The sequence below is a fragment of the Cibotium barometz genome, chromosome 33 (genome assembly GCF_041138505.1).
Source record: "Cibotium barometz isolate CiBa-2024 chromosome 33, ASM4113850v1, whole genome shotgun sequence".
In the NCBI taxonomy this organism is placed as follows: Eukaryota; Viridiplantae; Streptophyta; class Polypodiopsida; order Cyatheales; family Cibotiaceae; genus Cibotium; species Cibotium barometz.
The window spans coordinates 45,832,301-45,847,621 of NC_141078.1; the positions used below are offsets into that span (position 1 = coordinate 45,832,301).

General features: G+C 44.0%; 1 protein-coding gene across 1 annotated transcript in view; it reads right to left on the reverse strand.

Moving 5' to 3' along the window:
- The window catches only part of LOC147619645 (D-xylose-proton symporter-like 2), a 39,386-nt gene extending 27,415 nt beyond the window's left edge, over positions 1-11,971 (reverse strand). Inside the window, exons 1-3 of the mRNA XM_086773327.1 lie at positions 11,656-11,971; positions 11,468-11,562; positions 11,300-11,378 (exon numbers count right to left, since the gene is read on the reverse strand). Coding sequence (XP_086629453.1) covers positions 11,300-11,378; positions 11,468-11,562; positions 11,656-11,901 — 420 coding nt within the window. The 5' untranslated portion in view covers positions 11,902-11,971. The remainder of the gene's footprint in view (positions 1-11,299; positions 11,379-11,467; positions 11,563-11,655) is intronic.
- Positions 11,972-15,321: the final 3,350 nt, after the last annotated feature.

The following is a 15,321-nucleotide window of genomic DNA, read 5'->3' on the forward strand; positions in this document are numbered from 1 at the left end:
TGTCCCTAGTCTTTGCTCTTATGTGGTCCCTTACCCCACTGGAATGATGAAACTACTGTAGTTGTTTGGGACTTGACTACACTTGCTTGGGCTTGCCTCCATGCAGCATCATCTCCTCATTCAGAGCCAGAGTCAAAGCCTAGTCACATGACTAAGGCTCGAAATTCTGTCACAAAATTCCTTACAGCTTCTATTTTTCTACTGTTCATGTGTGGCAAGTGGAGCCTTACATGACATACATGTATGACTGGTGTAGCCTGACATGGTGTGTCTGTGTGGCATATGGAGCCTGCCATGACAGTACATGTATGGCTGGTGTAGCCTGACATGATAGTACATGTATGACTCATGGGGCCTGACATGATGTAATTCCCTGGGACTAGCTATCCTACAGATCTTTTGTATTTATGTTATGGGAAGGTTCCAGAAGGATCATGAGCCCTCGACATTTTATTGGATACAACTGAGCAGATGGGTGTTTCTTCCAATTTAGCTGCATTCATGTGTGCATGACTTTGATTTTATCTTTGGATGACTTGTCTTGTTTGCCTGGACAATGCCTGAGATTTTTGCCTACGTTGTCCATGGGCCGAGGACGCCTGGGCACCCTGTGGACATGTATGTGGACACCTGTTTGGGACTGACGGGTGGTCTACATGTGTTTTGCAGGTGGTAAGTGTACCCAAAAATCCAATTTACAACTTTATGGTTTCATATACTAATAATTATGGGTGCAGGTTCACAGTGGCCGGACAATTTATAAGGTATTCAAACTGGGCAGGACTTATTTAATACATGTGGCAACCGTAAGGTGGGCACCGGACCTTCATTTATACCCACTTCTAGGAGGCGCCCCCTTTTGGACCCAAAAAGCACACGTTTGAGCTATTTCCGGCGGGGAACCCTTATTACTGCCAAAAAACTCAGATTTGGAGGATGTGCCTGCTTTCCTAGGTGCATGAGAGCTGGTCGACCAGTTTTTGCAGCCGTGGGCAGCCAAATCATGCAGGTGCATGGTATAAGTTGGTTGACTATTCATGGGAGCTTTTATGGCTGCTGGCCGCCTGTTTACAGCTGTTAAAAAGCTGCTGGTCAGAGCACAAAAGGGGGAGAAAGCTGGCCGATTAGAGAGAGAGTCATGTTTTGCTGATTGGAGTCCTCCCCGAATGTGTGTTGATGCCAGGCGACCCCTTCTGTGGCTTCTGAGAGCTGGTCGACTGTTGCTAACAGCCCTATAAGGCGGGTCGACTAGTTCTATAAGCCAGACAGGAGGAAGATGAAGATGCAGAGCTGTCCCGGGCTGATGTGGGAGTGCTATGGGCTGTCCATAGTTGTCCTGCATGTGCTTGATGCCGGGAATGCTCATTTGTGCTGAGAATTGTCAGCAAATTCAGTTTTCTTGTTTTCATATTGTATTGGAAGAAACAGGTGCAACCAATGGTGAACCCTGGGCACCCGCAAAGTTGTATTGGAAGCAGACTCCTTTTTGGTAATCTAACCATAAGGGGGGGGGGGGGGGGGGGGGGGCATGCTTATGTGTATTTTCAGATTTCATGATTGATTAGATTTTCCGTGTTCAGTTGCCCTTCCGTTTACATTGGTATCAGAGCCTGGCTTTCTACACAGTTGTGCCTAGTATGATGCTGAATATGGCTGTAAGGAGTCATTATCCATGAGAGAAGGTTGGGATTCTGAGGTAGCCCTCGAAAGAGGTTACCTTTGGTTTAAGCGACAGTGAGCGTGTGGAAAGACTTCGTGGCCCTCCTGTCTTTGTAGGGGCATTGTTGCACCCTTGCACTCTTTTCGGTATCATACTTGGGGAACTAGTAGAGAGCGATTCCGGGGCACGGAAAATTCTTTTCTTTTTGAAAAGCTGGAAGATACATTATGGCTAGCCAGTCTGATCATTCTGTGGCTTCCGCGTGTTACAAGGCTATTTCAAATTGCCTTATGAAAGCAAGTGCCTTGGTAGTATCCAACTTCCATTATAGCTCTCGAATTTGATGTCCTTGTCCCTTGACTTGAACTCTTTGGCCTTCTTGCTATGACGAGCATCCCGATGCTCTAATACATCCTCCTCCTCGTCATGTCTACGATGGCGACGATGCCTAGATCTAGGGCTGATTTCCTGTGTAACACCTTCCACTCTGGATGGAACTTTAGGAGCAGGAACATACCTAGAAGGTGGAGACACCACCGACAATGCATGAAGATCTTCTTTATCTCTCAAATGGGCTGAAAACCGCTCAGCATCCTTACGAGCCGCATGTCGATGTACATCATCTCCTCGGGCTGCATGCCCCCTCAAAAATTTTGCCTACGTTGTCCATGGGCCGAGGACGCCTGGGCACCCTGTGGACATGTATGTGCACACCTGTTTGGGACTGACGGGTGGTCTACATGTGTTTTGCAGGTGGTAAGTGTACCCAAAAATCCAATTTACAACTTTATGGTTTCATATACTAATAATTATGGGTGCAGGTTCACAGTGGCCGGACAATTTATAAGGTATTCAAACTGGGCAGGACTTATTTAATACATGTGGCAACCGTAAGGTGGGCACCGGACCTTCATTTATACCCACTTCTAGGAGGCGCCCCCTTTTGGACCCAAAAAGCACACGTTTGAGCTATTTCCGGCGGGAAACCCTTATTACTGCCAAAAAACTCAGATTTGGAGGATGTGCCTGCTTTCCTAGGTGCATGAGAGCTGGTCGACCAGTGTTTGCAGCCATGGGCAGCCAAATCATGCGGGTGCATGGTATAAGTTGGTTGACTATTCATGGGAGCTTTTCTGGCTGCTGGCCGCCTGTTTACAGCTGTTAAAAAGCTGCTGGTCAGAGCACAAAAGGGGGAGAAAGCTGGCTGATTAGAGAGAGAGTCATGTTTTGCTGATTGGAGTCCTCCCCGAATGTGTGTTGATGCCAGGCGACCCCTTCTGTGGCTTCTGAGAGCTGGTCGACTGTTGCTAACAGCCCTGTAAGGTGGGTCGACTAGTTCTATAAGCCAGACAGGAGGAAGATGAAGATGCAGAGCTGTCCCGGGCTGATGTGGGAGTGCTATGGGCTGTCTATAGTTGTCCTGCATGTGCTTGATGCCAGGAATGCTCACTTGTGCTGAGAATTGTCAGCAAATTCAGTTTATGTTATGTTTTCTTGTTTTCATATTGTATTGGAAGAAACAGGTGCAACCAATGGTGAACCCTGGGCACCCGCAAAGTTGTATTGGAAGCAGACTCCTTTTTGGTAATCTAACCATAAAGGGGGGAGGGGGGGGTGGGGGGGGGTCAGCCCATCTTCTGGCCCCTAGTGTGGTGTACTGTGCAGATTTGTGTCATCTTGTTTTATCTGGCATGCTTATGTGTATTTTCAGATTTCATGATTGATTAGATTATCCGTGTACAGTTGCCCTTCCGTTTCCAAATTCCGTACCAAAAACTCAATATTCGTATCCAATCCCCTCAAAAACTATTTCAACTTATATTCTTCCGACTTCCCCAACTGTTGTGCCATGGTAATGTCCTTGTTGGAATAGGTCAGTAATGGAGACCCATTCTGAGAGAGTTTGTAAGACGTGTTCTAAATTGATCATGTACTCGGGTGGAAGAAACTTGGCTTTGAGGTCGGACACAAAGGTATCCCATATGTAATGTGTCGTACCCGTGGTTGGGTCTCTATGAAGGCCCGACAAATGTTGCCACCAAGTAACGGCTTTCCCAATGAGGTGCAGAGCCGCCGGATGGACTTTGTCTTCAGAATCCACAATCTTAGCCAATGAAGAAAATGCAACAAATTAATGTATAAACTCTGTGATTGCAGAATGATCATACTTAGTGAAGCCGGGTTGAGCATGGATGACGATGGTGGATGGGGTGATGAAGGAACTGGGACCACGTGCCAATTTGGGAAGTGTTGCAATTAGACTAGCCTGTACAGTTGCCAATGTCTACTCTGCCAGAGTTGCATGGCTTCCCGATCAAGCTTGTGTTGATGCTCCAAAGCCGAGGGTTCTGCGCGGCATCGGTCTTTTTATCATCCTTGTGTTTGGCTTCCTCAGCCTTTTGTTCCTCAACAAGTCCTCGACGTCTTTGCTACTCCATTAGAAGAAGCATGCGTTCAAATCTAGGTGCCTTTGCTCTTTAGGCTTTTTTGCTTCTTTCGCTTACAGAAGTTGTAAATTTAGTAGCCTATTTTGCTCCATCAGCTCTTGAAGGAAAACTTTCGTGCTTTGCGGAAGCATTTCTTCTTTTGTGGTGTCTTCTTGGTCACTTTCTTCTGCAATGGTGTCTTTGTGGACACTTTCTTCTGCGGTGGAGCTTCTTTCTTCTTCTCTTGACATGGTGGATGGCCAAGTGGTTTTTCTAACCTTAGTTTTACCATCCACAAAACGCTCTCGCTATAGGTAGCCAAGCTAGGTCACAACCAGAAGGCTAGCAAGAGCTCTGATACCAATGTAACATGCAATAGGTATGATCGTGAAACGATTCACTTTAATCTATCTTCACATGAGATAGAGCTATAGAGACAAAATATGAAGAGTCGACACTAGATTGGGTCCCAATCTACCCACTTAAGGGCCCTCTCCCGCAATCAAGAAAATTTGCTTTTCTGCTTCAAAGAAGAACTTCTTTACAATGCAAAAAACTTATTGATGATGGTTGATTGGGGATTTGCCAAACGCAAGGATGAGGTAGACCAAACGTTGGCCAAACCATCAAGCGGATTGAGGAAAGCTGTGAGGTTGCTTCCGGAAGCCTTTATGCACACCTAGATCTCATGCAAGACTAAAGGCTTAATGCTGAATAAGACTTCGGGATGCCTTGGATTGAAGCCTAATGAAGTGCTTTGCTGAAAAGTATGTATGCACAAGTCAAGAGACTTAGGCACGCATAATTTTTCTCTTGATCACTACTGAATTGTGAAGGAATGAAATGGGACTGAAGGCGCCTTATATAGGGACAACCACATGCTAGTTAGTTTCTAGAAGGGGTTGTCGGCTTGTTTAATATTCTCACGACACACTGAAAACGACCTTTATGTCACGATTGTGACTTAATCTCTCTAATTACTATTGATTAGCCTTCAATCATTGAAAGGACACTAGCAAAAGGTCACACCCTATCACATGGGTCATCACCAAAGGACACATCTCTTCAAAAGGACACATCTACTGATCAAAGGAAACATCTCTACGTCCAAAGGACATAACGATTCATTCAAGAATCACACCCTTTCGTCAAGGATGTGCCTCTTCATTTGTACCTATTTAACAAGGCCTTGTGTCTCAATGCAAAAACATAGCTTTCCGTTCGTTTACTCAAGTATTTAAGATCTCTTACTCGTGTTTAATTAAGCTAAAAGCTTAACTATGGTATCAGAGCAAACAAACTCCAACTTGTAGGATGCCCAAAATTCAAAAAACCCTAACCCTAAAAATCAGACAGCACTAATCCTAAAATCAGCCTTAGCATCGGTTGTATGGAAGAACTAGAAAGAATGCCCTTTCAATTTTGCCCAATTTTGCTTGATTTATGAATTTTTCCAATTTTCTATAACACATTTAAAAAAACGATCAACCCTTCACATATGCAAACGTAGCCAGCCAAGAAAGAAGGAAAGAAAGAAAAAAAAACGTTTTTGCTCCTAAAATGCAAACGATCAGCCCACCTATGAAACACACACCAATAAAAAATCAGCACTGAGAAAAACGATTCCTCCCTAGTGGCCCACGACCTGCAAATCAACAATTCAGCTCGTGCTCTCTCTTTGCAACACACGTGCCTGGCCACTTCGTGCATAACTCTTCCGTTTGCACAAGCACCAGTGTCATTCACAACTCACCAGGTGTGCTTTTTTTATTAAAATTTGATGGGATAAATCATTTTTAAAAAAACACAAAATACAGCACAAAACAACAGCCAAAACAATGTGGCACTTTGATGTTCAAGAAGCCCACAATTCATCATCATACGACAGTACCACACATTTCACGTGTGCAAATCGGGATTTATGGTTTACATAGAAATGAAAACCCCCTCTGCTCCCTCTTCATCAGCCTCTTCATCGGCAACAACCAGTCCAAGTGCTCTTGGTTCCAACTGATCTTTCTACCTATACACGGTGGTCTTTAGGAACCTCCCAAGCTTGCAACCTACCCTTTCCAATTCACATAATGCCTCTGCTTCACCCGCTTGCAGATGATTCTCACAAAACAAAGAAATCAAAAATTAAACCTCCTGAGTCCTATGGAGGACAACGCAATAAGCGTACACTTAAACAATTGACTTTACAAACTTCACTTGTATTTTGACTCGTAGTCCTTACCAGTGCCAAGAAGATTACATTTGCCGCGTCCTTACTTAAGGATACTGCCTTACTTTAGTGGCAACGGTGACAGCATGTTGGAAAAACAGTTACGACATGAGAAAATTTAGCAGGTCATTCGTAAGCGGTTTGTTCTTGCCAATGCGGATTTTCAAGCCTGAACTCGTTTACGCCACTTAGACCAAACTGGTTCTCTAGCTTCTTATATCCTACAGTTCACTAATCTGATACCGGAGATTGATTCTTTGTCCCCAGTTGACAAGCTTCATACCTTCATTGAAGGTTTAAACCCCACACTTCATCATACCGATGTACACAAGTACAACTCTGTCGACCTTGCTACTGCCATTCATTACGCCGACTGTGTCACGGATCTAAATCCGAATTCTCAAACATTGGCCTCTCAAGGTTGTTATGGCAATGGTTCACATATGGCTCGTGAAGGTTATGAACAATCCTCATCACGCAACTTTCAATTCCGACCCAATTTCCCTTGGCAACATTCGCAGAACAGCAACCTCACCAACAAGAAAGGTCATCTTATCATTCTCAACGTCAGCAATTCTTTCAACCACGTGCATCTGATCATGGACGCAGCTCTGGACATGACCAATCTCACACTCCTCACCCTAGGATAGCTCCATCCTCTTCCGCACTAATGTGGTGGTGCTGGGTGGCTCTTCCGCGTTTCTAATATTTATTGCCCATTTCCTTGTCCAGTACCTGGCCGACAGCCTCTGCTGCTGCTGGCTCCAGGCACATATAAATATATCAATGTCATGTGCATCATAGATGCCATGGACATTTTCAGGGCTAAAACCAGAAGAGGCAGCCAGTTAAAGAGGATTAGAACCAGGATGATGGAGCACAGAGTACCTTTGACAGTGTAGACTTGGAGCAAGGCATGGAAGAAGCTGTCGGCTGTGCCAGAGAGCAGGGCGGCTGAAACGCATCAGTAGATGGTAAAAGCACCAATCGGCTGCAGGCGCTAGTGTGTGTGTGGACTGGAGTCCAGTCGGGCAGCAGCATGCGCATCATGATCCAGTCGGCTGCGCTAAAAAGAGCATTAAAAGAATTCAGAACTGGCCGACCAGCAGTCGGCCAGCTCCTACATTGTCCAAGGGACCTATAAATAGGCCCAAGTGCTCATCATTGAACTCATTCACTCCCTTATGGAGTGGGTCATCTAGGTAGGATTGTTTTGGTGTAATCCACCTTTTCAAGAAGGCAGCCTAGGGCTGCAGACCAGTACCTTTTTGTACCATATGAATATACCTGAATTTCCAGCACTTCTCTCTCTCTCTCTACTCTCTCTCTATATCTGCGTTTTGCATCAGATGATCTTCCAAGAGTGTTTAGGGCTGAAAGAAGACTCCCAAAGCTTCCGCGTGTTACATTGGTATCAGAGCATCAGGCTCAGCTAGGCTAAACGTTGATTCAGTCGTCCCAGATGATGGTGTACAGGTCCAAGGTACAGGAAAGTACACGGATTCAAAGCCCAAGGCATGAACACAGATCGGGAAGAGCTCCTAGGAGGTTTGTTGGTGGTATTCCACAGTGCCAGAGGGGATGGCAGTTCCGTGAGCCAGATAGGTTCTCAGGCAACGGTCCCAAGGGAGGTTGATCCTCCAAGGGTGATGTGAGGGTGCCAGACTCATCTCTCAAGAATGAAGACCAAGACAATGTTCAGAGTCAGGGCAGGAACGGATTGTGGACTAGAGGAAAAAATCGATGCATAGATCTTCATCAGAGACAGAGTGGTTTTGAGAACAGGCCGGGTTTTCAGAGAAAAAAGGTTGCCAAGGATGGTTGATGACAGAGGGACTTCGGAACAGGATTGGGATGATGACAGCCATCCAAGAGCAGGTTGGAATCCCATCATCAAGTTTAGCAGAGGGGGATGTCATGTGCATCATAGATGCCATGGACATTTTCAGGGCTAAAACCAGAAGAGACAGCCAGTCGGCTGAAACGCATCAGTAGATGGTAAAAGCACCAGTCGGCTGCAGGCGCTAGTGTGTGTGTGGACTGGAGTCCAGTAGCAGCATGCGCATCATGAGCCAGGAGTAGATCCAGTCGGCTGCGCTAAAAAGAGCATTAAAAGAATTCAGAACTGGCCGACTGCTGGTCGGCCAGCTCCTACATTGTCCAAGGGACCTATAAATAGGCCCAAGTGCTCATCATTGAACTCATTCACTCCCTTATGGAGTGGGTCATCTAGGTAGGATTGTTTTGGTGTAATCCACCTTTTCAAGAAGGCAGCCTAGGGCTGCAGACCAGTACCTTTTTGTACCATATGAATATACCTGAATTTCCAGCACTTCTCTCTCTCTCTCTACTCTCTCTCTATATCTGCGTTTTGCATCAGATGATCTTCCAAGAGTGTTTAGGGCTGAAAGAAAACTCCCAGAGCTTCCGCGTGTTACAATCAAGTCATAAATCAAGTTCAGCAAGTCATTCATTCATCATCAAAGCATTCAATAGAGTTGACCTCTGGCCCTACATACTCTTCTACTGAATGCTGTGATGATGAATGAATGAATGAATAACTTGCTGAACTTGATTTATGACTTGATGTATTAATATATGCCTGGAGTGCGGGTCGGCCAGTAGGAGAGGCTGTCAGCCAGGTACTAGACAAGGAAATGGACAATAAATGCCATAAATGCTGCAATTCACTTCTTCTGCAGCCCCACCTTGCTGGCCTTTGCCTGAATGATGTCCCACCTGCTGCAAGAACTTCTGCTGGCTGCCAACAGCCTGTCTACAGCCAGCCGACAGAAGTCCATGCCTCCGTCTGATGTTGATACTGATGATGATGATGATGTTAATGGTGCTGAAACTGATGATGATGCTGATGATTCTTCTGCTAATGCTAATGCTGATGCTGCTACTCTCCAAATGCTAACTGGATTAGTGCTATTCATGCTGAGGATTAGCCATGGCACGGGCATGCACATGACATCATCAGCTTTCAACTTGGCAAGTCTCTTCATGGCAAAGAAAGTAGCATCCCCACCTTGTTGAGTTTTTTGCTACATCTCTTCCTCTAGAATCATAACACTCAACCCCTCAAAAATGTGAGAAGGGTCCCTAACTCCAATATTCATGTTGCCACAAAAGGCACTTGTACTTTTGTGGCATGACCTTTATGCTAGATCTTCGCTGGCTACCATGATCCCAATTGCCACAATTTGATCACAAAGGGATGATAATGGAACATAACATATCTACATCCCTCCAATGCTCAGAAAGTAGACTCAGGTTTGGCTACCTAAGTCTTTACCCTTTTCTTTCTGTGTTGCCGAAGAAAGCGAAGTCCCCACCCTGTCAATCCTTTTGCTACAACTCCTCCTCTATAATCATCATATTGAGCTCCTCAAAAGTGAGAGTGCTTTGGCAAAATCTGCATCATTAGTTCAAGGTCTGCTGGCCCATTGATAAAAGCTTATCAAGCAAGGTAGTAACCCCCTACTTACTCTTTCAAAGGCTCCCCACTGCCTTGCTATAATTGACATAGCTCTACGACTAGTGAGCCAATGGTCCTTCATGGCCCAAACACCTCCATGAACATGGCCCACCATCTGCTCGCATGTGTGAATCCACTACTTTCATTGGTAAATTAGCCATGCTTTTGCCCACCCATGCAGGTAACTCAAAATACAGCCAGTTTCACATTGGGCTTCGCCATCCCTTATGTATGCATAATCTTTCAAGTGCCTTCCCATCATATGCATAATCTTTCAAGTGCCTTCCCATCATATGCCTCGCCGACAAATCAAGGTAACGGTATCTAGATCCCTCCCCTAGTGGAATGACTATAAGCCCTGTTGGAATTCTCCACTCACTAAACTCTAATTGGTTAGTAATCATCATACACATGAACTTCATAATTTCCATGTCCCTATGATTGACAATCTCTTGCTGCCCAAACTTCAAAGACAATCAATAAGCAATCATAAATCCTTATGAATGTGTACAGCACGTGTAATGATAAATTTGACACGCTGTTTTATACTCTCAAGCAAAATGATGTCCCTACCGTTGACAAAATCTCTTTAAGTCCATCTTGTTAAAAATACACCACTGAGACAAGCTCAATATGCCATCACAAATGGGAATTTTTTGAAGTCTCGTTGATGTAATCAAGCCATCAAATATAGCATGCATGTCTATCAAGGCATCCCTCCTGGCAACATGAATTTGCAGCCCACTAATTGCAAAGTTCATGTACATGTGTTGGTAAGGCTGATTGCATGGTGCATGCTTCAATCAAAAAATTTAAAGATTCATCTGTTAAAGTCCACAGGAAATCATCGAGTTCATGATTAAACTTGTAAATCCTATGCACTGCCTCGAGCATAACCACACAAAAGCTTTTACAAAGCATTGCTTTCGTACAATTTGTTGTGCTGCTTGGCTTTATATACGTGGGTTTTCCGAGGCATGTAAAAGATGTCTAAGCTAAGTGTACTTCATATAATACTCAAACTATACGAGTTCTAGAAGTCATGATCATGAATAATTACTTAATGCACGCAACCTTTTTTCTTAACAGATATTCATGCGACACACACGCATACATGGTCATACACAAGAAACACACAACGCAATGCCAAGATCAAGCATGAAAGTGTGAAATCTAAGATCTTGCAGTTGGAATTTCTTGCAGTGCAAGTAGGATCGTCTGGTATAGTACTCCACCATGAGGACAAGTGGCTCCCAACATAGATTCTTGATATCTCTGAGAAATGGATTGCATTTTGCACTTTATAAGGATATACCTGTGAGAAGGGCAAAGCTTTTGCCCTGGTTCCTTCGTCTCATAGACTCGGCCGACAGTAAGCAGTCTGTTTTTACAGGGGAAAAGAGAGAAAGAGAGAGAGATGTTTCTTGCTTGATCCATAGAGTAATAAACGTCTCAGCAGCAGGCACTCGATTGAACCCATCCATAGGTTGCAGAGAGCAGCTACTCACCGTAAGGGAAATGAGGGCACCTGATGTGGCTCCAATGTCATATCCAAACAATGCCCCACCGATGGCTGGAAACAAAAACCTGAAAAATTCGAGCAAAGGAATGAGTTCTATGAGCTAATCGATTGCAGCAATGGAGGCCTCTGTAGAAAGTAGACAAAGAGTCTTTACGGGAGAATGGCAGAAGTCCAGTCGTAGGACTCGGATCCATCGATGAAGCCGGTGCTGACACTGTCTCCGTCTTCGGAGGCTGCGCAGCGCTTCATCTAACCATACCACGGCAAGTGCAAGGAATCAATTCACCCCTAGACATAGGAGGCATAGGAGGAACGTTTTATCACACAGACAACATTGCATACCTTGGAACGTGTAGGTCTGGAGACAAACATGACGGACGAGCGGTGGTTCTTAAGGTCTGAGCGGTGAGGGTAAGGTGCAAGACGAAGCACATCGGAGGAGGAGGAGGAGGAGGAGGAAGCGTGCGCGGTGGTGCGGAGGCGTAAGCGCAGTGATGCAGCTGCTGCTAGTGGTGGTTGTGGTGGAGCAAGAGTAGGAAGCGGGCGTAGGAAGGGACAGGGTGAGCGCATGAGGGGCGTGATCATCATCTCGGAGACCGGGGCCTGTTGGTACCCTGATACAACGTTAAATAGATGGAAACGTTATCCTTGATGCATCCTTGATGCTGACACACAGTGCCCGGGACCTGGGAGGTGTACACATGCCACGTAGTTTTGCGCAAAACTGTTGTTACCTGGGAAGTGTACACATGCCACGTAGTTTTGCGCTTGCACAGCGCGCGTTACTGTTGCTACGTGGCTAGAGCAGGAAGAGAGGAGATGGTTTTAGAGGTGATGCTAGAAGGAGTGACAAGTGGAAGGGGGGGAAACATGTGCTTAATAGAAGATAGAATAGAATGATAGATAGATAAATAGAAGATAGAATAGATAGATAGATAGATAGAAGATAGAAGATAAGTAAGATCAAACAATGACACACAATTCCTCCTCTATTGTGGAATAATTCATTTATGTTTTTATTAAGCTCTTACTAATAAAGCAAATTGGTGCCCACAAATCTGCCCTTTTTTTGGGACCAATATAAATATATATTTATAAACCAAAAAGCAGTTACATCTCATATGCCAACTTGGCAGCTTTCACACCCCATTCAGCATATTACAAATCATATTCCGGCTCTCATCTTCGAATACAAAGAATTTTCCCAAGAAATCTAAAATCCCAGCTGAATGCATGCCTCCATCAGAACCTCAGTAGTGCAACCTTTAGGTGACTGGTTCTCAAAAACATCCCCCTTCTTTGACCACACTTCGACCACTGGTCTTGAGCCCATTGGATTTTCAATGAAAGCCACATAAGTATAATTCACTTGTTTAACTTTTGTATACCATATTTTGGTCCTTGGACCAAACTTCACTGGTCTGGTCCTTGGTTTCTACACTAAAGTAACCTGAATATACAGCAAAAAGGTTAGGCTCAGCCTAGTATGCCGGAAGATATCCCCTTCTAAGTAGAATCAAGAACTGGCAACCTGGAAAGTCAAAGTCAAGAGATGGCAGCCCCTACAAAGCCTGAATTATCTGCATCATCCCTTCTTTATTCAATTTATTAACCAAAAGTATAGACCAACACATATGTACACATTTGCATATCAATCATGTAGTGTCCAACCTGTAGTATCACCTAATTTTTGAAATAAAATACGATTTCTAGTGTTCCATATTTCCCAAAGATAGCAAAATCTAGTTATATTAAAAATATCATCAACAGTCTCCTCACTGGATGTCCATCTCCCTAATAACCAGTCCTCCCAATGTACCTACACACCAGTACAATTACATACCCATCTACTAACTCTGGCCCGAGTACTTCTGATACCTGGGCAATCCCAAAAGGCATGTTTCCCCTTCCAAGTAGAATCAAGAACTGGCAGCCTGGAAAGTCAAAGTCAAGAGATGGCAGCCCCTACAAAGCCTGAATTATCTGCATCATCCCTCCTTTATTCAATTTATTAACCAAAAGTATAGACCAACACATATGTACACATTTGCATATCAATCATGTAGTGTCCAACCTGTAGTATCACCTAATTTTTGAAATAAAATATGATTCTTCTGATACCTGGGCAATCCCAAAAGGCATGTTTCCCATCTTCCAAAGCTGTTTTGTATCTAGGGCAGCACCCGTTAGTAAAGTTCCTTTGCACCAGTTTGCTCCCAAGAGGAAGGGCACCCATACAAACTCTCCATAGAAAGGTTTGACACTTGGTGGGAATTTCCAGTTTCGAGATAATTTTCCATCTCTTCCTCCAAGTGTTGGGCCCCCAACTTGTCCTCCAAATCCTGTTGCAATATATCACATTCTCCTCAACCCTTCTTAAAACCCTATACAATTCTTTGGTATTCCCTTTGTCCAATTTAACCTCGTTATACCATATCCAGTCTTTTACCCAACAAGAATCATTAAAAGCAATAGAATACCAGCTTTTGTGGACCTCTTCCAGCACCACTCTGACCAAATGTCCCTCCCTAGAATTCAGATTAAACTCCTCATCAAGTTGACTAGGGTCCTTCCATCCGAGCAGAGCCCTATCCCAACAATCAGATAATCTCTTGAGACCTTTGTTATTTAGACTTTTAGCTATTCTAGGATCCTGAAGAGCCAAGGGAGGGCTAAATTTATGTGACCACCAAATACCTAAACACAGTAAAGAATTCCTTGTGACTCTAGAACAACCATCCCAAAGCATCAACTCCAATACCTCTTTCTAGTTAGTACACAACATTCTTGCAAGAGGTGAACCTATAACCTTCAAAGGAGCATAAGATAATATCTTAGCTTTCCATCCCAGATCATGCCATCTACCTTCATAGTATACACACTTTCAACTAATTATCTCAACATCTTAGTCCATACTTCCTCCTGGTTATAGACACTTATGGAGCAACAATGCCATCCTAAGGAGATGTAAGATGCCAATCCCACCCTTCTCCTTGGGGAGAGACAATTTATCCCAAGCCAGCTAAGCTAAAGCCTTCTTATTAGAATTGCCATTCCTCCATAAGAATTGTCGTATGGGTTTAATTATTCTCTACCAATGTCCTTTGCCAAATTCTAACACAGGGCATAGAAACATAATGTAAGCATTTAATATTGTGCTGCATAAGGCCACTCTATCATGGAAAGGAACTCTGACCCCTTCCCACTTCTTCAATTTCAAACAAAACATGTCCAAAGCCCAATCTGTGAGTTGTTAGTCACATCTACACCAAAGGGAACCCCTAAGTGTCAGACTATTTGACCTCTTTTAATAACCTCACAGCCCCATCTCCCTAAGTCAAAATCATTGTCCTCGGACAAACTTATTTATGTATATTGCATTTAGAACCTGATGCATTAGCAAAATCCTGAATAATACCTAGAGAAAGTCTCACATTATCATTATTAACTTGTAAAAAAAGGAGAGAATCATCAGCAAAGCATTGAATTACCAACTGCTCCCCATTACTCAGCTTCAGTCCAGTGACATTCCCTTTAACAGTGGCATGCTCCAATGCCGTGATCAGAGGATGGGAAGCAATGGCAAAAAGCAAGGGGGCAACCTTGTCTGACTGATCTGTTCACATCAAATCCCCCAACAACTCAGCCATTCAAAAGCAATTTAGAGTGACCTCCAAAAGTGAGGGGGTATAAATGCAAGTAGCCATCCTCATGCCAAAGCCTAGTCTTTCCATTACCCTAGCTATAAAGGACCAATGTATTTTGTCATAGGCTTTCTCCAAATCCAATTGCATAAGGATACATTTCTGATTAGTCCTCAAAGCCAAAACTCTACCCAGCATTGAAGCAAATATATTATCATATATAGATCTACCCTTTATAAATCCATATTGTTTCTTAGAGATGATCTTTTGCAAAACAAGAGTAATCCTAATAGCAATGACCTTAGCCAGAACCTTGTAGATGACAATCAGTAGAGTAATGGGTCTCCAATGATTGATCCAATCA